At 41.8% G+C, this 24,339-nt stretch overlaps 1 protein-coding gene across 1 annotated transcript in view; it reads left to right on the top strand.

The window, feature by feature from the left end:
• The first annotated feature begins 1,333 nt into the window (after positions 1–1,333).
• The window catches only part of LOC101479921 (E3 ubiquitin-protein ligase RNF19A), a 37,432-nt gene continuing 14,426 nt past the window's right edge, over positions 1,334–24,339 (top strand). Inside the window, exons 1-2 of the mRNA XM_004560032.5 lie at positions 1,334–1,555; positions 21,693–22,697. Of these exons, the coding sequence (XP_004560089.1) occupies positions 21,988–22,697 (710 nt within the window). The 5' untranslated portion in view covers positions 1,334–1,555; positions 21,693–21,987. The remainder of the gene's footprint in view (positions 1,556–21,692; positions 22,698–24,339) is intronic.

Here is a 24,339-nt window from a genome sequence, read left to right on the forward strand (position 1 = left end):
TTCCCATCTTCTGTCTTACTCATTGACACTTTCCAACCACAGCAGAGGGTTTTTGTATGATTTCGTATATACGAAGATGAGGCAGCAGTAAGAAAAGAGTTCCTGTTTCTTCGAATGTCTACAAAACATTTTATCAATCCAATGTTCCATTTTTGTGCACTTTTGGATGTAGTTGTGAGTCAAATGCTTATTTTTCCTAAAATTTTGGAACAGTGCTTTAATCTCACCTCCTCACACATTCCTTTTTACCTAGAATCTGTGTTTTTATCAGGACCATGGTGATTACTGCCTGATTGCTCTAGTGGACTAGAATATCTTTTATACATAACCCCAGCTTCTGGCTTTATAGATGCTCTAGGTTCTTTCTGCATCTCCCCTCACACTTGCCTGATTTAGTCCTTGCTTTAAGCTGTGGGACATATTTCAAAACCCAATCCAGTACATGGGTGACCCAAAACAATGTTCCACTGGGATTTCATAGGATTATCCAGCTTTGCTGCTTATGGTGTGTGTTCATATCAGTTTATGGTTCACAGAGGAAGGATTTTCATTAAATACATTTCATCCTCACTGAGAGATACATGTAAATCACCATTGGTGCTATATGTGCCTTCAGTTCTCAGAGGGATCTTTGTGTTAACTATGGTTGTGGTTTTCTTTTGGGGTATAAGGATGAAGTTCTTGTGTAGCCTGATTAGTCCTGTGTAGGCAGCTATACAATGTACAGCATAAACAGGGACTTTGTGCTTACACTGACCTGCATCTATTGATTTAAAAGCCTCCAGCTTACCCTAGATTCCAGCTGCCACATGATTTTCAGTCTTATTCAGACTTTTTGGCAAACTGTCCTATTAATTATCTATAATTGTCTATAAGGAATCCTAGCTTCAAATATAGACATTTTTTTCCTTTTTGGTTTGTTTTAATATGGCGTTGAGGGTAAAAGTTAATTTAATAATCAGAAGTGTAAAATTGTTATCCACTCACTTGTCACTTCGTCTTGTGTGTGCACCTATGATGTACAGTGTAATCCTCTCTTGCATGGATTAGGTTTGTATGTTTACAGCTGACCTGTCTGCAAGATCTTTCATGTGCTGTAAGAAACCTGTTCTGGTATAATAATAATAATAATAATAATAATAATAATAATAATAATAATAATTTATGAGTAGTAGTGGCCAATTTCCATGTTAAACAATGAGTAAGTAAGTCATGGTAATAGAAACCAATTAGTCCTATGCAGTCAAGTTCAGTTGTCCAATAACTGTATACAAGATTTTCTGGTCCTGTGGACCCGCTTTCCTCTAAATCTCGCGATATGATTTGAATTTCCGAGCCAGAACGAGAACTGTGAACAACAGAGCGAGCTCTGTAGGAGCTGTTGTCGTTCGAAACGGAAAGGATAGGTGGGACCGAAGACAGAGGAAAAATAAGTTGGCAAGTAACTGACGGCACTGCAGTGAGACCAGGGATTAAAGAACTGAAACGTTTTCTGAAAAAGAGAGCGTTTCTTCTTTCCTGCTGTCTCCGGAACAAGTGTCACTAGCAACAGACGGTACGTTCTCATCGTTTCTAGCTAACCTGGCTAACTGGTAGCCAATTGCTACCGCTCGCTGTGTTTTGTACTTAGTTAGCTGACTTGCTTTCTGGTAACCGTCAGCTAGACAAGCTATAGAAAATTTCTTGTGGCTCTTAGCTTTGTTTTGTTAACATCACGTGCCCTGCTTTACGTTTGGACACGTGTAAGATATGGTGATAATTGTAAGAATAACGTAAACTGTCCTTAAACACAGTGCACAATGCAGCTAACCGAGCTGTGAATCTGATGTCATTGAGAAGTTTAGTACGTTACACCGACTCGTGGTATTATCACTGCGTTTTTGTTTTTTTGTTTACTCAAAATAGCTACCAAGAACTATACGATTGCAATACTTTCTGTTTAGCCCATTAAAGGCGTTGGACTTCCTTTAATCGACGTCAAGTACGAAGATAAAAATCGTGGTTTCAGAATTTTCTAAGGTTTTGTCCGTCACAGAGAGAGTTTACTAAAATGTAAACCACAGATCTGTGTCAGAGATAAATTTCAGCTCTTAGGCACTGACAGCTAAACATACTACTTTACGGAGGCTGTGAATTAGTAAGCGATTAAAGCACTTTTCAGTAGTAGTAGCAGAAAGAGAAAATAACTGTCGTTAGGTAAACCTTGGTAGCATCAAACTAAATCTTATAAGTTGGTATGTTGGGCTCTCACATATACAAGTAAAATAAAAACATTTTTGGCTCACTTACTTTTCCTAGTCCTTAGCATTTCTTAATTTGCTATTCCAATTTATTTAATATGCCACCGTGAGCTATGATGTTGTAGTAAATGTATTCATTGTATGTACAAAAAATTTAATGTCCCACTTCCCCCAACTGTTATCCGTTTTGATAGTTAACATAACATGATTTGCTTAATGCATTGCACTTGCTCAGTCACTGCTGATTTGGACTGGTGACACTATACAAAAAGTATGAGGGATTATTGAGAGAAACACCTAGGAGCCATCCAAAACTTATTTCACTCCACAGCACGATTTTGTTATGTTTTATGACACCTATGTGTGCTTTGAAATATATTCATGTTTGGAACAGCTTCATTGATTTAGTACAAAATGAAAGAAAAGGTCATTCTTCTTCTGTTCCCCGTTTCATCAGTTCGGCTCTGTGTTTGAGGGGAAAAAACAAACAATGATAATTGCAAAACGTGTTACTGTGTAAATTTAAGTGTAATAAAATCTTTCTGCCAATTGGCTAAACTGTCTAAACTTGAAGATGGAAAGATGTTAAACCAAGAATTCTCGAAGTCAAACTGAAAAATCTGCAACTTGAAGTTGATGACAGTTGTTCAGATGCTAGGAGCTCACCCACTCATAGCATTACAGCTGTCGCCACAAAGTAAACAAACTATGGGGGAAAAACAGTAGTCAAATCAGAAGAATTAGAGATAAAGTTGAACATGTACACCTTGAGAGTTGGATAATATCTCTAAATTAAAAAAAAAAAAAAAAAAAAGTTGTAACAGATGTTTCAAAGTGTTCCAAAAAAAGTACATCTTCAAATTTCATTAGTACTTCTTGATCTAGGATAGCTCTGATCACATTATTGATAGTGGAAGTTGCTCTGTTGAGAAGTGAATCATTTTTGTTTTATGACGGCTTCACTGCCCACTGTCGCCTACTGTTGGTATCATATTGTTGGCATACCTGCCAGATAAATGACTCCAAAGATAATCAAACTGTGAAAAGTAGAGCTTGTATCAAGAACTAGGTCCTTTAAATTGGATGCCCTTGTGGTTCTGGTTTGTGTGTGTTGTGTTAATCATTTAGCACATGTTTTGCATTATCCATCTTATCTGGGATGCTTCTTTGATATAATTTGCAGAGATCAAGCATCTTGTTTTTCATCATTGATTTATGCTTGTTTACTCCTTTGGTTACATCATTTTATGTTATATTTCATATATAAAGAAATATAAATATATATTTATATTTCTGCCTCTTCTATCTTTTCTGGTTTTGTTACATTAATTTTTAATCAGACATTTGAGTGGTGCATTTAGAGAATCACAAATTACTTCTATAGTTAAATGAAAATTTAATATAATTTCATAATATACATAGAAAATTGTCTTTGCTTTGTCGCTCAATGGGAAAGCTTTCTACTGGAAAGTCCTCCAGATGAGATCATTTTGAGGTTAATACTTTTATTGTGCTTAATAAGCACTAGAGTCTGCTCTCTGGAGTCATCAGTGTTTGGGTGTGAGAGGCCACTATGAACTTGGCAGCATGTTGCCTAGACCTGTGTGTTCTTCCAAAGAAAGGTCATTAGCCCACCATGATGATCTGGACCTTTATTTTCTGTGTGTATATGTCAGGACCCCATGACCCCCACAATCCCCACCACCACCACCACTCAATGGTAAACACAGCTGCAAGGTTAGGTGATGTTCTGGTCTGGTCAGTGCATTAGAGGGCTTCTATTACGACCTATATCTATGCAACTGATCTGATCCTGCATACATTTTTTTTTTTTTTTTTTAATGCTTTGAAGTAGTCTTGGGCGATATATTGAATATACTCGATGTATCTGGAGTTTTTCCATTTGCGATGGTTAAAATGTCTTTATCGTGATCATCAAGAATAAATTGCCATGGAAATATTAAGCCGAATGCATTTAATTTACTGTGAGTTTTGTTTCCTCCCACACGCCGCGATGTGTCATTAATTTCCCCCTCCCAACCGGAAAATTTTCTACCTGGCCCAATGCATTGAGCGTGCATGTTTATATACTACCAGATAGGGGGGGGGGGGGGGGAAATGGCGACAGCCGGAGTTCCAGACGAGCAAGGAAACGAGACTTGCTGTCATTTGGATTTCACAAGGAGGGTGTCGAATAAAATGCGGTAATTTGCAAAACATGGCATAAAACTATTGCTAAGAATTTATTCCACCAGCTGAAAAGTCATACTCTGCAAAATGAAGACTGTTTTAAACTCCGCATGTCAACGTCTCCCCACACACCAAAGAAAATAAGGTTAAATAAACCTGTTGTGATACCTGTGACTGTTCTTGGTGAGTCATTTTTATAGTCATTGCTACATTTTTTTTAAATATAAGTACAAAAGAGCAACTTTTTAATTTAAATTGTTTTATTTTGTGTCATGAATTCTTGCTTGATGTAAGAATTCAAGAGACAGACTGCGACATAGTCATTTGTGAAAAACCTCTGTGTGCAATGGTTAGAAAATGGTTAAAACAAAACACTTCAAATTATTCAGATTTTTTTGTATTCAAAGTAGAAAAAAAAGCATTGAATGGTCAATTTGAAGGAGTATATCAGTGCAATTTTGGGCACCATATGGTTGAGAATAACATTTGTTTTTGGAACATTGCTTCGCTCCGTATTACAGGACTGTTTAGGACATAAATATAACCTTGCTTTCTTGCTGTTTTTGCTAACATTAATACTTGAACAACCAGCAGCACATTCATCCATAACAGCCGGTATTTTAAAATGTATTTCACTTTCCAATAACAGGCCTTATAGATGGACATTAACTGCAATAATAACATGAAAGACTGGTAAGCACTTGGTGAACATTGCAGTCATAATCGGTTCTTGTTAATCCCATAAAATACTGTCCGGTCGCATGCTACACCTCATCACGCACAAAATGCAGGGATTCTCTACTAGACCATCTTCTTAAAGTGCCCTGCATGGTTTGGTTGATTCTTCACAACACTTGCAAACCACTATCCTCTTGTAGTTGCACTTTTCTGTCACCATATGGCAGCGTCAAAAAAAGAAAAGTGAAACATGCTATGTTGTGGACTAATCTTTTTTGCCTCTTTGATTTTTAATTTTAAAAAAACTTTTTTTTTCACCTTCCTTCTCTTTGTAATGAACTCCATTTTCTTTCTCTTTCCTGTTCAGACAATTAGCTTTCTGCCTACACCTAGCATTGTTGCTATCAGGCAGCGACCCGTCAATGTTTTGGAGTGTATGTAAGCATCAGTGCAATGGTTACATACGCATAATCCTTTGTTATGGCAAAGCTACAGAAACGGAAAATTTTGGGAGACAGTAAATACTGCAATATCTATATTTTGAGTAGTGCTGCTACTCGTTCCTCCAGCACATTACTTTAACATATTGAGTAATCTATTACTCAGCAGGCCTGCTGTAGACATTTGTGTTTGCTAGCTATGAGTGGCTGATTGCTATTCATGATAAATGAAAATGTAGTGAAGGAGGTTATTGAAGTCGGACTCGTATTTGAATGCTCTACATATTGCTTTTTGATCTAAACATGTATGCAGTGCAGTCACAATTAACATGTAGGCCAACTCTTGGACTGCTGTGAAAGACAGATTTACATCGTTTTAGAAGAGTCGCTGATATCAGAGGTTTTTCTTGCACCTCTCTGGCATGGATTTTAAATTATTATTTTCACCCTGCACAGTATAATAGAACTATTTCCCTACTTCCACTATAATTTTGGATTCTTTTGTGTTGCATACTTGCAATTTACTCATTAATTTCTCTCCATTTCCCACCCTCTTCCTGAGCTGTTAGCTCTGTCAGCTGAGCAGAAATGCCAGGATGCTTACCTCATCCTGCTCCCCTCCTTTTGAGGGAAGTCTGAGAGGTTTGGGGGGTGGGGGTGGGGGTAATAGGCAGGCAGCTGGAGACTGTACTGGCTTTGTTGGGGTTGGAAACTTTTCCCTTTCTTCTCCCTGTCTGCCTGCTAGCCTCTCTTTGTACATTAAACAATGCCTTTCCTGTTCACACTGCTGTTGTGATTGTTCTTTGCACTTTTTTTAAAATTCTTTGTATTGCTTAGTCACAATCTGAACACAATCCATTGAGTTTTTGATGTTGTACACCTCATAAGTCTTATTTTTCCTTCGTCTTTTTAGGTGGCGTATATTACATACAATCTTGCATATCATTTTCTGCTACATAGGAAGATAGTCAAATAATCATGCTGGCATGTTTTAAATGTCTTCTCTGTTCAAATTAGTACAGTTAAATCTACCAGCTCAATACACACACCTCCAGACTTCAGCTTGCTCCACACTGTGGCGTAAAGGGTGGAACTCTGTTTGACTTTCATCCCACATCACTCAGTAGTGGTTCAGCTTGTCTGCCAGGATGTTGCTCGGTGTCTGTTCATGATGCAGTGGAACTCTTAGTTCTGCATTGACTGTCCCCAAGCCCATAGAAGCCCAGGAATGTGCATAGAGGCAACATTACACATGAGACCGGCAGGCCAGGAATGCAGCTGCAGTGAGACTGACTGACTACACTGGCTCAGCTGTGTGATGTCAGTTTCTTTCCTGTCATCACTGCTAGTTGACATAGCTATATCTCAATATACCTTTTCATCCATTCGTCTTTAAATCTTCTGTCTTCACTTGTCTGTTGTATATTTCTGTCTCTTTGTTTATCTACAATTCTCAGTATACCGTGTGCCAATCCGTGAGTCCACATACTTTTTGTGTGTGGTTTTCCTTGCCCTTTCATATTAGTCCTTCATACCCTGCTTGTCAGTTATTTAAAAAAAACAAAACCATCTCACTAGTTAACTTCAACGGGTAAAGTTTTTTACTTGGTAGAGAATTCCAGATGTGGAAAGATTAGCATTCTTCTGCGGTGCACACAGGGTTGTCCTGTCCTTTCTGTTGCATCAAAAGAAGGTGCTTTAACCTCCATGGCCTCAATGCTTGAACATGAAGAGGTTTCCCCTTCATAATTTTCCTTTCACTCATTCTGACTGAGCTTATGTTTAACCAGAATGTCAACATCGGAGGAGGGAAAAAAAAAACACATTGGGACCTTTCAAATATTTTGTCATTGTTTAGTTGTGTATGTATCTTGTGATGCTTGTGCTTTTCATATCAAGAATTCAATGTCATTCTTTTATGGCATAGGTTAGAGGTTACAAATATAAGCAAATGCCGCACCCGTCTTATAAATCTTAAATATGTGGAGTTTAGTCATTGAAGTATGTGCAAACAATTTGGAAATTCTTAAATCATATGGTACACAATGAGACGGTATGTCTGTGAAATAATGATGATGATTACATGGAACTGTCATCAAAGTCATATGTCTGGAGATGGTTAAATCTCTCAAGCATGAAAGGAACTTTAACACAGTTTTTAGTGAACATTTTAGGTACATTAAACAATGCCTAGATATGTAATAGATTCTTGTTAATGCCTTTTGGGTGACTGTATCGGGATATTTTTGCACATGTAAGAGATTTTAAGTATATGGGAAAACATGAATCACTGCCACAGGAAATCTGTGCTGTTGTTGAGTTTATTGTACCCATGGTTCTCAGCATGTATTTAGTGTGAGGCGTACTCTCCCAGGCTGCAACAGGTCAGTTGAGGTCAGTACTGGATCTGGTCTCTCTCTCTCTCTCTTTTTGTGTGTGTGTCTGTGTGTGTGTCTCTCTCTCTCTCTCTCTCTGGAATGCCAAATAAACTCAGTCACCAGAGAAATCTGTGGTACATCCACTATCCCTCATCTTTCTGTGCTGTCACTTTTTTTTTTTTTTTTTTTGTACTTAATCAGGGATGTCGACATTACATTAACTAAAAGATTTTTCTACTTAACTTGCATTGCCTCTTACTGTGTTTTGTTGCTAACAGGTGTAACAATACAGGGAGTGCAGAATTATTAGGCAAGTTGTATTTTTGAGGAATAATTTTATTATTGAACAACAACCATGTTCTCAATGAACCCAAAAAACTCATTAATATCAAAGCTGAATGTTTTTGGAAGTAGTTTTTAGTTTGTTTTTAGTTTTAGCTATTTTAGGGGGATATCTGTGTGTGCAGGTGACTATTACTGTGCATAATTATTAGGCAACTTAACAAAAAACAAATATATACCCATTTCAATTATTTATTTTTACCAGTGAAACCAATATAACATCTCCACATTCACAAATATACATTTCTGACATTCAAAAACAAAACAAAAACAAATCAGCGACCAATATAGCCACCTTTCTTTGCAAGGACACTCAAAAGCCTGCCATCCATGGATTCTGTCAGTGTTTTGATCTGTTCACCATCAACATTGCGTGCAGCAGCAACCACAGCCTCCCAGACACTGTTCAGAGAGGTGTACTGTTTTCCCTCCTTGTAAATCTCACATTTGATGATGGACCACAGGTTCTCAATGGGGTTCAGATCAGGTGAACAAGGTGGCCATGTCATTAGTTTTTCTTCTTTTATACCCTTTCTTGCCAGCCACGCTGTGGAGTACTTGGACGCGTGTGATGGAGCATTGTCCTGCATGAAAATCATGTTTTTCTTTTTTCTTTTTTTCTTTTTTTGCCTGTCCCGTTTGGCTCTTTTGCCATCAGAATTGTTGTCTAAAGGCAAAGAAAGATGCCCAACGGATTTACTTTACCAAACTGACCATCCCAGCCTTGCCGTAATGGTCCATTTGATTCACCTTTTATTGTTTATTTTATTTTCACTTACTGAATACGGGACAGACTTGACTGGGGGAAAGAAGGGGAGAAAGAAAGAGGGAAAGAGAAACAGCTGAGAAGAGGGACGGGGGAGAAGGGCAAAAGACAAAAACCAACAGAACGGGCAGAGAAAAAAAAATGCATATATCAATCACCTGGGTCACCTGCTGAGAAAGAAAAAAGAAAACAAGCAGAAGAGAACAAGAGTAATAGAATAAACAACATCACAATGATATATGGGAATATGACAGTAAATACTAAATATTAAACATTATTGTGCAGCACATAAGATCAACAGAACACAGTGTGCTTTGAGGTAGGAGCCAAAAAGGGTGTAGTTTGTGGGTGTGATCACCCGTGTGTACACCTGTGAGCATGGACGCGCTTGTTTTTTGTTTTTTAAAAGGTTCCTTCATGTAATAATCTGCTAGAGGGTGTGGGGGGGCCACAGCCCCGTCCTCCAGGGCATGAAGCAGGTATGGAGGAGATCAAAACTCCAGACATCCAGAGGCCCCCAGAACACAAGAGACCAAGGAAGACCAACAGAGGGGCAGCTGCGCCACTGTCCCAGAAAGAGCTGAGGAGAGTCCCAGATGTGGGCTCACTCAGCAGCCGCGGAGCAGAAGCCAGGGGGAGTTGCAGTGACGCGCCCGTGAGCTCCGCCAGCAGCCAGCCGCGCCTGAGTGACCGAGCCCCAGGCCGAGAGGCCGGGGGCACCCCACCTCCGAAGTGGCCCGAGCAAGCCCCAGGCTCCAGGCCCCGATAAGCGGCCGCCAAGGAGTGAGCCGGTGTGTACCTGGACGCCCATCCCCGGACACAAAGAACCACCAACGCACCGACACCTGAGGGAGTCCGCCACTGGCAGGGGAAGTGGTGGTAGGGGGAGATAGGCCTCCAAACCTTGGAGGGCCTAAGATGTCCCCAGAGAGGTGGCGCCTGATACCCAACCTGACATATAGACACAGACATACAGGCACACACATATACAAACATCCATTCCCACCCTCATGCTCTCATATGCACTTACTCCACACTCAACCAACGTGGAGACAGACATGAAGAGACGCTGTACACACGATCACATTCCCCAAGCGTACTCTACAAACCGGGTCTAGGTACCCTTGCCCCTGGAGGGGGGAACTGCACCCAGACCCAGGTGGTGTTACCCTTTTCCCTGCGGTGGGGGGAGGCAGACCGCCCCGACTCCGCAGCAGCAGGAAGGCCCCACACTCCAGACCGCAGTCGGACGGCCAACTCCTCCTCCTAGCCCCCCCGCTCCAGCAGGTCGCAGAGAATGGGGGTGAGAGAAGACTCCAAACCTCCCTCCACCCGCTCATTGTAGTGTTGATGCATGTGTGTTCTAAGGTGCATTTAAAACCCAGGAGGGCATGGAGCTACCTGCCAGAGAGCAGCAGGTAAGCGCATGGTCCCTCCTGCTAGCCCTCAATGTCTACGTGTATTTAAAATTGAGAGGTGGGCAACGACGCCAGGGGTGGGGTGTACACCCTGATGGTACTTTGGGTTCCGTGTATCGTGCCCACCCCCAAGATCCTATATGTATGTGTAATGAGAGTGTGAGTAATGTGAATGTCTAAGTTGTGGGATAAAATTGAGGCAGAGGCAGCCAGAAGGGGACAGAGGGGTAGCCTCATGTTTTTCTTGAAGGATGCAGACTTCTTCCTGTACCACTGCTTGAAGAAGGTGTCTTCCAGAAACTGGCAGTAGGACTGGGAGTTGAGCTTGACTCCATCCTCAACCCGAGAAGGCCCCACAAGCTCATCTTTGATGATACCAGCCCAAACCAGTACTCCACCTCCACCTTGCTGGCGTCTGAGTCGGACTGGAGCTCTCTGCCCTTTACCAATCCAGCCACGGGCCCATCCATCTGGCCCATCAAGACTCACTCTCATTTCATCAGTCCATAAAACCTTAGAAAAACCAGTCTTGAGATATTTCTTGGCCCAGTCTTGACGTTTCAGCTTGTGTGTCTTGTTCAGTGGTGGTCGTCTTTCAGCCTTTCTTACCTTGGCCATGTCTCTGAGTATTGCACACCTTGTGCTTTTGGGCACTCCAGTGATGTTGCAGCTCTGAAATATGGCCAAACTGGTGGCAAGTGGCATCTTGGCAGCTGCACGCTTGACTTTTCTCAGTTCATGGGCAGTTATTTTGCGCCTTGGTTTTTCCACACGCTTCTTCAGAATCAGAATCAGAAAGGGGTTTATTGCCAAATGTTGAGCAGGTTTACAACATTAGGAAATTGCTGCGGTTCTTGCGACCCTGTTGACTATTTTGAATGAAACGCTTGATTGTTCGATGATCACGCTTCAGAAGCTTTGCAATTTTGAGACTGCTGCATCCCTCTGCAAGATATCTCACTATTTTTGACTTTTCTGAGCCTGTCAAGTCCTTCTTTTGACCCATTTTGCCAAAGGAAAGGACGTTGCCTAATAATTATGCACACCTGATATAGGGTGTTGATGTCATTAGACCACACCCCTTCTCATTACAGAGATGCACATCACCTAATATGCTTAATTGGTAGTAGGCTTTCGAGCCTATACAGCTTGGAGTAAGACAACATGCATGAAGAGGATGATGTGGACAAAATACTCATTTGCCTAATAATTCTGCACTCCCTGTAAAGTTAAATTTTAACAAACTAAATGATAATGATTGTAGCAACTAATGTTATAAGCAGAAACCAGCTCGGTTTATGCAACTGTTCGTTCACTATGGGAGTGTAAACAAGATAATTTGTCTTTGTGAATGTTGTCTGAATGCTTCTGAGTCTTTAAAGTGGAACCAGTGCAGAAGTACGAACAGGAGGCAACTCTTGTTGTTGCTGAAAAAAACAAAGGTCTATGGTGAAAATGGCCCTTTGCGCTTTAACTTCAACACTTTCTTGATGAGCTTCTAGTTTTAATAATCTTAATAATAGTTTTGTAGATTTTGGTCCTGATAGGAGTCATAAAGGAGGCTAAAGCTGCACATATGTGCTTATCTTGTGAGCACAACACATAAATGCAAATATGCAATGTCTTGGTTTTACAGTCAGAGCTTCTCTTGTTGGCCACGTCCAGATTCAGGACACCCAACATGTAAAGGCTCAGGTGTCCACTTTGTTTAGCATTTGTTTGTGGAAGATATATTTGTTTGCAAGTTAGGTTTTTATTTATACATCACATAAAATGCATCTGTGATGAGCTTGAGACTAGATTCTCTCCATACCTTTTTTTTTCTGCATTTCATGGGGTGTGAATAACCTTTATTCCAAATGTGTTTAAATATATTTTACAAATCCGTTTTTCTTAAGTCTGAGAAAGGATCAAGGCTGCAGAACCTGTGTGGAAAATGAAATGAGCTTGTGAAGATGTAAGAATCAGTTTTAACTTTTTTGCCTATTAGTTTTCATCAATTACCTGTGAAAACAAGATGACTAGATCCAATCAGAATTAAGTTGTGTAGTGAAATGGGAGGCAGTGATCCAATAAGAAGTAATCTCCTTGTGTAGCAAGGTTAGATTTTTTCCAATTTGAACTGCTGTCAACAAACAAGGTTGGAGGCTCCCGGCTTTTTGTTTTTTGTGTTCATGGTCTGGCTGCATGGCTGAGTTCAGCATACACTTATGTTTAAAAATCACTCTGGGTTTTTGACTAGCTTAGTGTTAGCATGTTGTCTGTGTAGAGCCTTGCAAAGAGCTCAAGTTCTGTTAGCAGCATAATGCAGTTGTTTCTGTCCTGGATGCATTTTGCACTTTACCATTGCACATATTTCAACCATCCCATCCTTAATATAGATAAAATTATTGTCCAAGTCCACACTGTAGACTGCACCACTATTTTCCTCCAGCACACAAACTGAAATCAGGTGATTGTAGTGCAAGTGAAATCGATAAGCGGATTGGCAAGCAGACTAACAATTCCAAGGAACTGAACTACTGGGAACCGGTTCTCTACAAGTTCTTGATTCCCATACCTATCTATAACAGAAAAGGCCTGGACTAAGAATTACTCCATATTTTTTCTGCGTCAGTTCTTTCCCCTATCTCTCCTGGATTTCGCAGAAAAACATCCCACACACGGGTGTGTTTCCTTTTTTTTTTTTTTTTTTTTCTTTTTTTTTTCTTTTTCTAAATGACATCAGAAACAGCAGTATGCGACATTACGTGATGGCAGAGCTTCAGTTCATCCTTTGTCTTTTTTTTTTTTTTTTTTTAAATAAATAGGACAGGGGGAATGAATGAGAGAGAGAGGGGGAGAGAAAGAAAGAAAACCAAAGGGGAGAAGAGACGGTGAGAAGGGGGGGGGAAGAGAGAGAAAAAAAAAAAACTCCTGGGTCACCTGTATGGAGAAAAAAACAAAACAAACAAACAAACAAAAACAAACAGAGGAGACAGCAAACAACAAAGAGCAACATAATAATAGAGAAAACAAAGCACCATCACAATAAACTAGCTAGTCATAGATATCAGTATTTACTAAGTAATAAACGATATTGTGCAGCACGCAAGATAGACAGCGCACAGTGTGCTTTGAGGCAGCAGCCAAGAAAGCTTTAGTCCGCGTCTGTGAATACCCATGTGTGCATACCTGTGTGGATCAGCATGCTTGCATTCCAAAGGTTTCTCCATGTAATGATCTGCTAGGGAGTGTGGGGGGGGCCACAGCCCCGTCCTCCAGGGTGTGAAGCGGGTATGGAGGAGATCAAAACTCCAGACATCCAGAGGCCCCCAGAACACAAGAGACCATGGAAGACCAACAGAGGGGCAGCCGCGCCACTGTCCCAGTAAGAGCTGAGGAGAGTCCCAGATGAGGGCTCGCCCAGCAGCCGCGGAGCAGAAGTCAGGGGGAGTTGCAGTGACGCGCCCGTGAGCTCCGCCGGCCCCCAGCTGCGCCTGAGTGACCGAGCCCTAGGCCGAGAGGCCGGGGGCACCCCACCTCCAAAGGGGCCCGAGCGAGCCCCAGGCCCCAGGCCCCGACAAGCGGCCGCCAAGGAGTGAGCCGGTGTGTACCCGGACGCCCACCCCCAGACACAAAGAACCACCAACACACCGACACCTGAGGGAGTCCTCCACCGGCAGGGGAAGTGGTGGTGGGTGGAGATAGGCCTCCAAACCTTGGAGGGCCTGAGGTGTCCCCAGAGAGGTGGCGTCTGATACCCAACCTGACATATAGACACAGACATACAGGCACACACAGACACAAACATCCATTCCCACCCTCATGCTCTCATATGCACTCACTCCACACTCAACCAACGTGGAGACAGACATAAAGAGACGCTGTACACACAATCACACTCCCCAAGCGTACTCTACAAACCGGGTCTGGGTACCCTTGCCCCTGGAGGGGGGAATTGCACCCAGACCCAGGTGGTGTTTTTGACTAGCTTAGTGTTAGCATGTTGTCTGTGTAGAGCCTTGCAAAGAGCTCAAGTTCTGTTAGCAGCATAATGCAGTTGTTTCTGTCCTGGATGCATTTTGCACTTTACCATTGCACATATTTCAACCATCCCATCCTTAATATAGATAAAATTATTGTCCAAGTCCACACTGTAGACTGCACCACTATTTTCCTCCAGCACACAAACTGAAATCAGGTGATTGTAGTGCAAGTGAAATCGATAAGCGGATTGGCAAGCAGACTAACAATTCCAAGGAACTGAACTACTGGGAACCGGTTCTCTACAAGTTCTTGATTCCCATACCTATCTATAACAGAAAAGGCCTGGACTAAGAATTACTCCATATTTTTTCTGCGTCAGTTCTTTCCCCTATCTCTCCTGGATTTCGCAGAAAAACATCCCACACACGGGTGTGTTTCATTGTATGGATGGAACACACACTCTCACACACACACACACAGAAAGTAATGAAACATAAAATAGAGATTAAAGACCAACAACCAAACACACATCAACAACAATCTGAGAACAGAGGACAGATAACAGCAAATTGAGAAGTTGGTGAGCTTGAACTGATAGAGAATAGATGTCTGTTCTGAGCCTATGAGAATGCAAATGGTCCAAGTCATTACTGAGCCAGCTCGCTGCAAAGTCGGTGTGATGCTGAATTCCACTGATGTGTGAACAGCACAGCCAGTATTCTGTGTGTTCACTGCTGGTGAGTGGGTGTCATATGTGCTTCGTCCTCCATGCTCTATCAGGCAACTCCCTCACCTAAACCACAGAGTTTTTTCAGTATTGCAAATATTTTCGAGACGGACCATGTGAGAAAGGAAATGGTGGAAAATAATCTTATTTTTTCTGATATTATCTGAAATTCATGGATGAAATTATCTTAAATAGGCTTTTGCTTTATTTTTACTTTTTGTTTCTCTGGGGTGGAGAGAAGCCAGCTTGTTAATAAATAAAAAAACAAAAAACAAACCCTCAGACTAAAAATACGCTGAAATGAAAGTGCATATAAATTTAGTTTGCACATAAATTAAAAAACAAAACGGCTCTCTTTTTAGGTGATGAGATTCATTGGTAGTTTGGACTGTGTTAATGTATTTACCGCACGATAAGGCGCACATAAAATCCTTAAATCTTCACAAAAATCCACAGTGCGCCTTATAATCTAGTTAGCCTTATGTATGAATTTTGGTTTGTGCTTACCGCAAACCAATTTTATGTGGTACACGATGCTCAAAAATCTGTCAAAAATTTTTTTGTGCCACTTTTCGGAGCATTACAGTTACTGTTGCAAGGAGCCTCATGGAGTAATACGTACTGTGCTTCAACACAATATTACCGTGTTTTGTGTGTGTGTGTGTGTGTGTGTGTGTGTGTGTGTGTGTGTGTGTGTGTGTGTGTGTGTGTGTGTGTGTGTGTGTGTGTGTATAACGACTTCAAAATGGCGCCTGCGAAGAGACACTCTTACAAAGCGGATTTTAAACTCCGAGCAATCAGTTGTGCAGTAGAAAATGGAAATGGAGCAGCTGCGAGACAATTTGGCATTAATGAGTCTATGGTGCGCAAGTGGAGGAAGCAAGAAGATGACCTAAAACAAGTAAAGAAGACCAAAAGGAGTTTCCGAGGGAACAAGGACAAAATTGAACAGTGGGTTATTGAACAGAGAACAGCAGGTAGAAGTGTCTCTACTGTCTCTATTCGACTCAAGGCAACAGTGGTAGCACGTGACATGCAGATTAACGACTTTGAGGGGGACCTTTTTGGTGTTTCAGTTTTATGAAAAGGCATAATCTCTCAATCCGCACAAGAACTACTGTCTCACAGCAACTGCCAAACGATTACAAAGAAAAGTTGGCCATTGAACCGTACTGTCGAGAAAACCGCTACCAGTATGGTATCTATATGCACCACAGGGAACAAGAAGTCATCCTTCACTGTAGTTCTGGGCTGCTAAGCTAATGGCCAGAAACACCCATGGTCATTTTCAAGAGGAAGACTTTGCCAAAAGAAAAGTTTCCAGCCGGCGTCATCGTCAAGGCTAACTCAAAGGGCTGGATGGACAAGGAGAAGATGAGCGAGTGGCTGAGGGAAGTTTATGTCAAGAGACCGGATGGCTTTTTCCACAAATCTCCGTCTCTTTTGATCTACGACTCCATGCGCGCCAATCAAGGCTGTCAAAACCCAAGTAAAGCATACTAATTCGGAGCTTGCCGTCATTCCAGGTGGATTAACCAAAGAACTATTGGTGTCAACAGGTCGTTCAAAGTTAAATTACGAGCTGCGTGGGAGCATTGAATGACAGAAGGTGAACACACATTCACCAAGACAGGGAGGCAACGCTGAGCGAGTTACGCCACTATCTGCCAATGGATCGTGGATGCTTGGGCTAAGGTATCAGTCTCAAGTAGGGATGGATATCGTTTAGGTTTTATCCGATACCGGTGCCAAATCGGTACTTTTGAAACGGTGCCGGTGCTCAAACCGGTGCTTAAAGAATGGAGAACACAAAATTGGTCCAAAAACCTCTCATGTTCAGCTGTTTTTTGTAAAAAGATAACAATGTTAGCCTTTTCTGCAGCTATGGGGCATATATGGTATCACTCTTGGCTGGAAGCAGTGCTTAAACAATGGAAAAAACACAAACTTTGTCCTAAACCTCTCATGTTTAACTGTTTTCCACTTTTTCTTTGGTCATTTTAGCCTTTTTAGCCAGGGTGAAGGGAGTATCTGCCATCAAACAAGAGGACAGCCGCATGTAGCTATGATGATGTTTGCTAGTTCACCTTACCTGCATTAATGTAATAACGTGGTTAGCCTACTCAACGTAAATTAGCTACTCACGCAGAGAAGAACGGCTGCTGCCACCATCATCCGTCATCATTTCTGCTACACTGGCAGGGCTAGGGGCCAGGACTCTCCTCTTCGTGTTTTTGGGGGATGTTGCATAACAGGCAACCCACCCGCAGTAGAGGTGCTCGGTGTGAGGTCTCGCAGCAAGCTATCAAATACAGCGCATTTCTGGGCTTTTAAAAAAAACCCGCTATGCGTCGCCAGGTGTTTCATCGGATTTGAGGTGTTACCTCCTTTGACAGTATCACAGTATCAGCTTAAAGCACTTGTTGCTGCTGAGTTTGCATCTTTTGCTGTGAAGTACAGCCAGACTTTTGACCGCTTCGCCTTGGACATTTTTAATCTGTAGCTCTGCTCTAACAGAACGTACGTACCTGGCCCCGCCTACTATCCTCGGAAACGTAAAATGATTGGCTAGAATCTAAAGTGTATCACAGCTCAGGAAAAAAAAGCACCGAAATAAAGCACCGAAATGTGCGCTGCTTTTCGGTCTGGTTACTACCGTTTATGTCAGAACCGGTGCCATCATGGCACCGGACACCGGTACCCATCCCTAGTCTCAAGTGTCGTCCGAGCTTTCATGAAGGCTGGAATAATCACTGAACAGCTAAGTAACAGCAACAAGACTGATTCAGATAATGATGAGAGGGATCCGGGCATGCTTGATGCTGAAATTGCCCAGCTGTTTAACTCAGACACTGAAGGTGAAGAGGTTGATGGATTTGTGGAAGTTGAATGAACTGAAAACGTAAGTGTATTGTTCAATATTTGATTTTTTACAGCTTAACAATGTTAATAGTTACTGTGAATGAGTTGTTTAAAGTTTAACTCATCTGATTGTTTTATTTTGCTGAATGCATTTTAAACGCCTTTTAATCCAGCGTGAGAAGGATCCGGGCATGCTTGATGCCGAAATTGCGCAGCTGTTTACCGTAACCGTGAAGAATTTGATGGAATTGTGGAAGTTGAATGTACTGGAAAGAGTTACTGTGAATGAGCTTAATAAAGGTCGAGTTATCTGACTGTTTTGTTTGTCTTAATGCACCTTATAATATGGTGCACATACAGTTGTATGGTGCACAACTGTATGTATGAAAACAGACCCAGTCTTCAACAGTGCGCCTTATAATCCAGTGCGCGTTATAGTGCGGAAAATACAGTAAACTGACACACAGAGAAACGCTTTAACTGCTGACCACAGTTTGGGGCCAAGAAGCCGACATAGGTGTTTGATTTTGTGAGTGTCTTACCCAGGGTCTTGAGATGAGACTGCTGTGCAAGTCTAGCTACATCATCAGTCCTCTCATCACACACATGCACACACAGCTATCTGCTCAGCAGCGATAAGCCCAGTCATTCACTCCTTGGCTGATTTAGATGCGGTGGTAGCTTTGTGACAGACACCAAGGTCAGGATAAAGCACCTGCCGTACATTTTCCTTTTCATGGGTGAATGAAAGTTATTAGCCTTTGTCATCCAGTGCACTTCACACTGTACCCTCATTTCTTTCTGCTTTCATTTCTGCTCACAATACAGTGCACCTACATGTAGCAGTAGTAGTATGGGAGTTTGTTGTTTGCAACATATTTTAGAGTCACAGCATATGTAACTGTTTTAACAGTCTTTCATTGGTCTTACAATGGTAGAAAGCAGGGTTGCAGCCAGCTGATGTTTAAGCTGCTACAGTAGAACTGTGTTGCTATAATGCTAATTCCATGTGTGTGACAGAATAGCAAATCTTGATATTCTGTGCAGGTAGGAGACGTGGTGAAGTCGATCTGTGCCTGAGTGTGAAAAGAATGTTATGTGCACATATGTGACAGCAAATATGATTTAACTTTGTAAATAAATCGAAACCATATTTAAAAGCACTGAATGGTTTAGCCTACCTTTTATTAATAGACAGAAATGTTTGAATATCGGCTAAGGAGGTAAAATGGTTATAATTCCTAACATTTGTCTGGTTCTGTAATAACTTTCTAAACTCTTTAAGATTTTCATGCTCTTTCAGGTGTAAAAGGAACAGTAGGCTAATTTACAGTTATCCCTTTTGTCTTTAAATAAATTCTGGTGGGAGGTCGTCTTTTACCTCATTGGCTACTGGGCTTTTTATACATTAGTTGAAACACCGGGAAGTTTTACTTAATCTCCAGCATGAAGCAAAGCAATATACTTAGCATAACATATATGTTTGTCATACCAAGTTGAGAGAAATAAAACAAATCTTCATCCAGTCCCATTTCTTTCTAACTGATGTGTCACTGCAGCCCTAGACTTCCTCTTAAAAAAAAAAAAAAAAAAAAAAAAAAAACACAGCCAGTTCTGCCTGCCACATCAAGATTTCCTGTTTTCTGTCCCAACTCACAGCTAGAGGAGTCAGACTTGAGGAACAGGGAGAAGATAAAAAGGATGAAATTGTGGAGAGAATGAACTGCTTATGTTTGAGAGCAGCAAGATGTTGGTGCTGGTAGTGCCAGTGGTTTGGTTGCAGCTGTGCAGCTGTTGTGCATAGTACTGAGTGCTGCTTTTGATGTTGGGGTGTAGTGATGGTGGTAGAGATTTGTGTACTATAGTTTCAGCTCTTATGAAGTATGCACATGGATACAGTGGGTGAGAAAACATACTTAGCAGCCCTCTTTACTGTTTAAATTCTTACTACACAACTACTGTGTGGGGGTAGTTTTAGGGGTATGTGTATATCCCCTGGCAATACTCTGCATGTGTTTCCATTCCTCTGCATAGTTCATCGCCAAGGTGTAACCAAAGACACAGATAAACAAATACACATTCAGGGATCGACACACAGCAAGCAAATTGTAGCTCCGTAGCAACACTCTCTGAAAATAACAGACATCCTTTATCTATCTTTGTCATCAACACTCCCAGAAACACATGGCATAACACACACAGAATCAGTATGGATAACTGGTGTTCTGCTGTTTTGAACTGCGATACAAAACTATCGGGTAAAAAAATTGCACCTATGCAATTTATAATGGTTGCCCTTTTCTTGCTTGTCTTACAGTTTTGATGACGTTTGGCCCTACTACTCAAAACATATGACATGCATTTTCTCTCCTTGAACATTTTTCCAGCTTCTCCCTGGATAAATCTCTCAAAATAGACACTTTTTTTCCTAGCAATTTAAGATGTTAATTATAAATCAGGACATTTATTTCTCCACAAGCTGTACGAATGCACAGTTTAATGGAGAGCCTCTTTTGAACAGTTGAACAGAGGGCTTATATTGTTAGCTATTGAAAAAGGAAAGTGCTTGCATAATTACAGTTGATTACAGCTGTGTGTAGCATTACAAATGAGGAAACATGCTTTCACTTACATCTGTTATTCAACAACTAGAAACCATACTGCTTCTTTTTTAAAAAATTTTATTCTTTAGTACATTTATCGAGGCAACGTCAAGCAAGTGCACGTTGTATCAAAACCCAACTCCCAAAAAGCTCATTTTGGTTGCAGCTTCTTTTGCCTTAGCATCTCTTTACATAATGTCTCTCAGTCACCCTCTCTTTTGGCTGTGTTTCACTCACACCTTCTAAACATGCCAAATTCTTAAGGCCTATTATACTTGCCATTCTCGCCCTCGTAAACTGCACTATGTGCCAAAAGTGATGTCACAGCCACTGGCCAAGCCACACTCTGGTTGCTGCAGCTAATTTGGAAACATGACTTGTGATTGTGTCAGTTTTTCCCCCCCATTTTAATGCTACATCACTGGAAAAATTCAATGATTCCTAGATACAAAGTTTTAAATAAGTGGACTTTCTGAAGAAAACTGAAAAATACTTGAGATGTCTGTGCTGCTTTTATTCCTGATGTGGAGGTTTTGTCTGAGTGGTAACACCCACTGTTTTGGATAATACTGCTTTCAGATACCCATGCCCTTGTATAAATGGTTATGGGTTATGGTGATCACTGTTGTCACTGTGAGTGACATGACTACTGTAGTGACCATAATGGGTACTTTAAGTCGACAAAACATCTATTAGATTAGGTCAGAAGCCATCTAAATGACTAAAAGCATAAACGCACTCAGAGGTCACATGAGGCATTACTTTTTATAATGAGAGAACCATCTTTGTGTTGGCTAAGGTGACCCTTTGTATTTCAACAATTATGAGAGTAACATATTGCTTAGACTATGCTATGAAAAACACTTTAGCAGCTGTTATACTGAATAAGCAAAATGTCAACAGGTAGCAGCTGGACAGGAATACTACAGCTCAAAAGAGCAGATTTTAGAGGAAGTTAAATGATATTAAAAATATTTTCAATTCTTAGAATTTGAACTTACATCCAGCAAGACTGTTTATCCTTTGACTCTTTATCTTTTCTAAACTGTAGTATACTGTGTTGTTTTTGCTTTCTCTAGGTTCTGTTGCATCGGTTTCACACCAGTTGGCCCCCACCCCTCCGCCAAAATCCGGCTATTAGATGTGACCACGAGGTTGATCAGGAGAAGCCATCATGTCTTAAACACAGAAGGGCCCTCTGGAGCCCTATCGCCCCACCATGGCCTGCCATCCCCCTCCCCCTCTCCCTCCCTCGTGCACCACCTTACCCCCTCTCCAAGCCCCATCCAAATCCCAGACCTTTCTGCCCATGTGAGAGACAGGCTACCCAACCCTGGCTCCCCACTGGCGCATCCCTCCCCTCCCACCGGAGAGATGAGCTTGCAAAAGCACCAGCAGCTGGGGCGAGGAAGTGGTGGGGTAATGGGTTCTGATCGGGACCTGCAGTCCACTGCTTCCTCCATCTCTCTGCCCTCTGTGAAGAAGGCCCCCAAAAAGAGGCGTCTCTCCCTAGCCTCGCTTTTTAGGCGACGAGGACGAGAGTCTAAATCAGGCCGCCAAAGGTCCCGAGACCTGCAGCACTCTGGACCCGGAGGGCTAGGAGGGGTGGATGGCATCGCCAGTATTGAGAGTATCCACTCTGAGATGTGTAATGATAAGAACTCTGCCTTCTTTGCTGTGGCTGGGACCGGAGCTGCCTCGTCTGCTGCTGCTGCTGCCTCCACCTCATCTGCCTCGGGGCCTTGTTCCTCTACCTCCTCATCCTCCAAGGTAGGGGGTGGGGTTGGGGCAGAGCTACTGGAGTGCCCGCTGTGCCTTTTGCGTCACTCCAGGGAGAGCTTCCCTGACATCATGACCTGTCACCACCGCTCCTGCATTGATTGCCTGCGCCAGTACCTACGCATTGAAATCTCAGAGTCCCGTGTCAACATTAGCTGCCCTGAGTGTTCAGAGCGCTTCAACCCACACGACATCCGTATGATCCTGGGAGACCACGCACTGATGGAGAAATATGAGGAATTCATGCTGAGGAGGTGGCTGGTAGCTGATCCAGACTGCCGCTGGTGTCCTGCACCAGACTGTGGGTAAGTAGTTAATTAAAATACTTGGGATTTAGTGGACCATGGAAATTTAAAGTTTGTTACCACCCTCAATGAAGGCAAACAAATGTCCAGTGTGTGTGTGTTCGTGTGTTCCCAAGTCGGCTGCTGAGTGTGAGACTTGTTTCTAATTGGAAATTACTTAAATTTATCAACAAGCTAGTTGTGCAGTTTCAGCTGAGTCTCAGTTCGCTGCTTGCTCATGGGGGTACCTAAATGGTAAATAGTTCTACTTTTTAAAAAATAAAAAAGTTATCCAAATCCAAAAATTGAGAACTTAATAATGATCAAATAAATAAATATTGGAATAGTTGGAATATTAACTTCTTTTCATAGTGTCTCAAATTGCTCACCTTGAGATTGAGAAAGCTTATCTTGGGTCCCGCCTTAAGCGTAGTTGCTTGAAGTCACAGAATGTCGTTCACTTTCTGTGGTCTCTGGTCATCAAGTCACTTCCTGTGTGGATACTGCTTGAAGTACATGTGAAACACCACATATACTGACTGACACGGCGGAGAGACACAACTCCAAAACCTCGAGCGGTGGAAGTGAGTGAAAGAAAAGCGACATAGCGCGTTTGACCTCGGCTGTTGTAAGAATTAACTCATATCAAGTGGTACAGCGCATTAAGCTATGGTGTTTCTGTCTCACTGTCAACTGACGGGAATGATGAATTTCTCAACCTGACATCTTCGTGGAGGACAAAAACAATCACACAGGCCCAGGATCCTCCAGCAGCCACTGTGCCCAGGCTCCTCTAGCAAGGCACCAACAAGTAAATCGACAGACTTCAACGGGCCATCACAAGGTAATACCAATCTCATCATTTTCAAAATGCCGCCTAAAAAAGCAAACCCAGGAGTTGAAGAGGAGTTGGAAGAGATTAGGAAATCGCTTAATTTCATGTCTGATGAACTGAGTAAAGTGGCTAAACAACAAGGTATGCTACATGACCTAATGGATGAAATAAAACAACTAAAAAACCTCATAAAGGACAAGGACAAGAAAATAGACGACTTGGAATGGCAAATCGAGGACCTTGAACAATACACAAGAATGGATGATTTAGTCATAAGTGGACTGGAGACGCAACACCGAACCTACACCAGAGTAACAGCTGGCGGAGGTAAAGACGGTGAAGATGCTCCGGTAGAGGAGCTGCAAACGCTTGAACAGCAAGTGATAAAAATTCCTTCAAACGAAGAATGTAAGTATTCAGAGCCATCATATTGTAGCATGCCACACACTCCCCAGTAAAGACAGTAAAACAAAGGCAGCAATTATTCTTCGGCTTGTGAGTCGCAAAACAAAGATTGAGTTACTGAAACAGGGTAAGAAGCTAAAACGGACCGGTGTATATTTAAATGAACATTTAACGAAAAAGACTGCTGAAATTGCAAGATAGGCACGCAGCCTGACAAAACAAAATAAGATACAAGCAACATGGACGAGGAACAGCAAAGTAATGATAAGACTAAATAGCAATCCTGAAGAAGCGAAAGTTGTGATGATAAGAGAACTCAAAGACTTAGAGCAATATAAATAATCAGGAATCTGCTATGGAAACTATTGGAAAAGTGACGATTGGATAATGAACAATGGGTATGGAAAGTGTTTCTGGCCTTAT

Source organism: Maylandia zebra, linkage group LG11 (genome assembly GCF_041146795.1).
Source record: "Maylandia zebra isolate NMK-2024a linkage group LG11, Mzebra_GT3a, whole genome shotgun sequence".
Classification (NCBI taxonomy): Eukaryota; Metazoa; Chordata; class Actinopteri; order Cichliformes; family Cichlidae; genus Maylandia; species Maylandia zebra.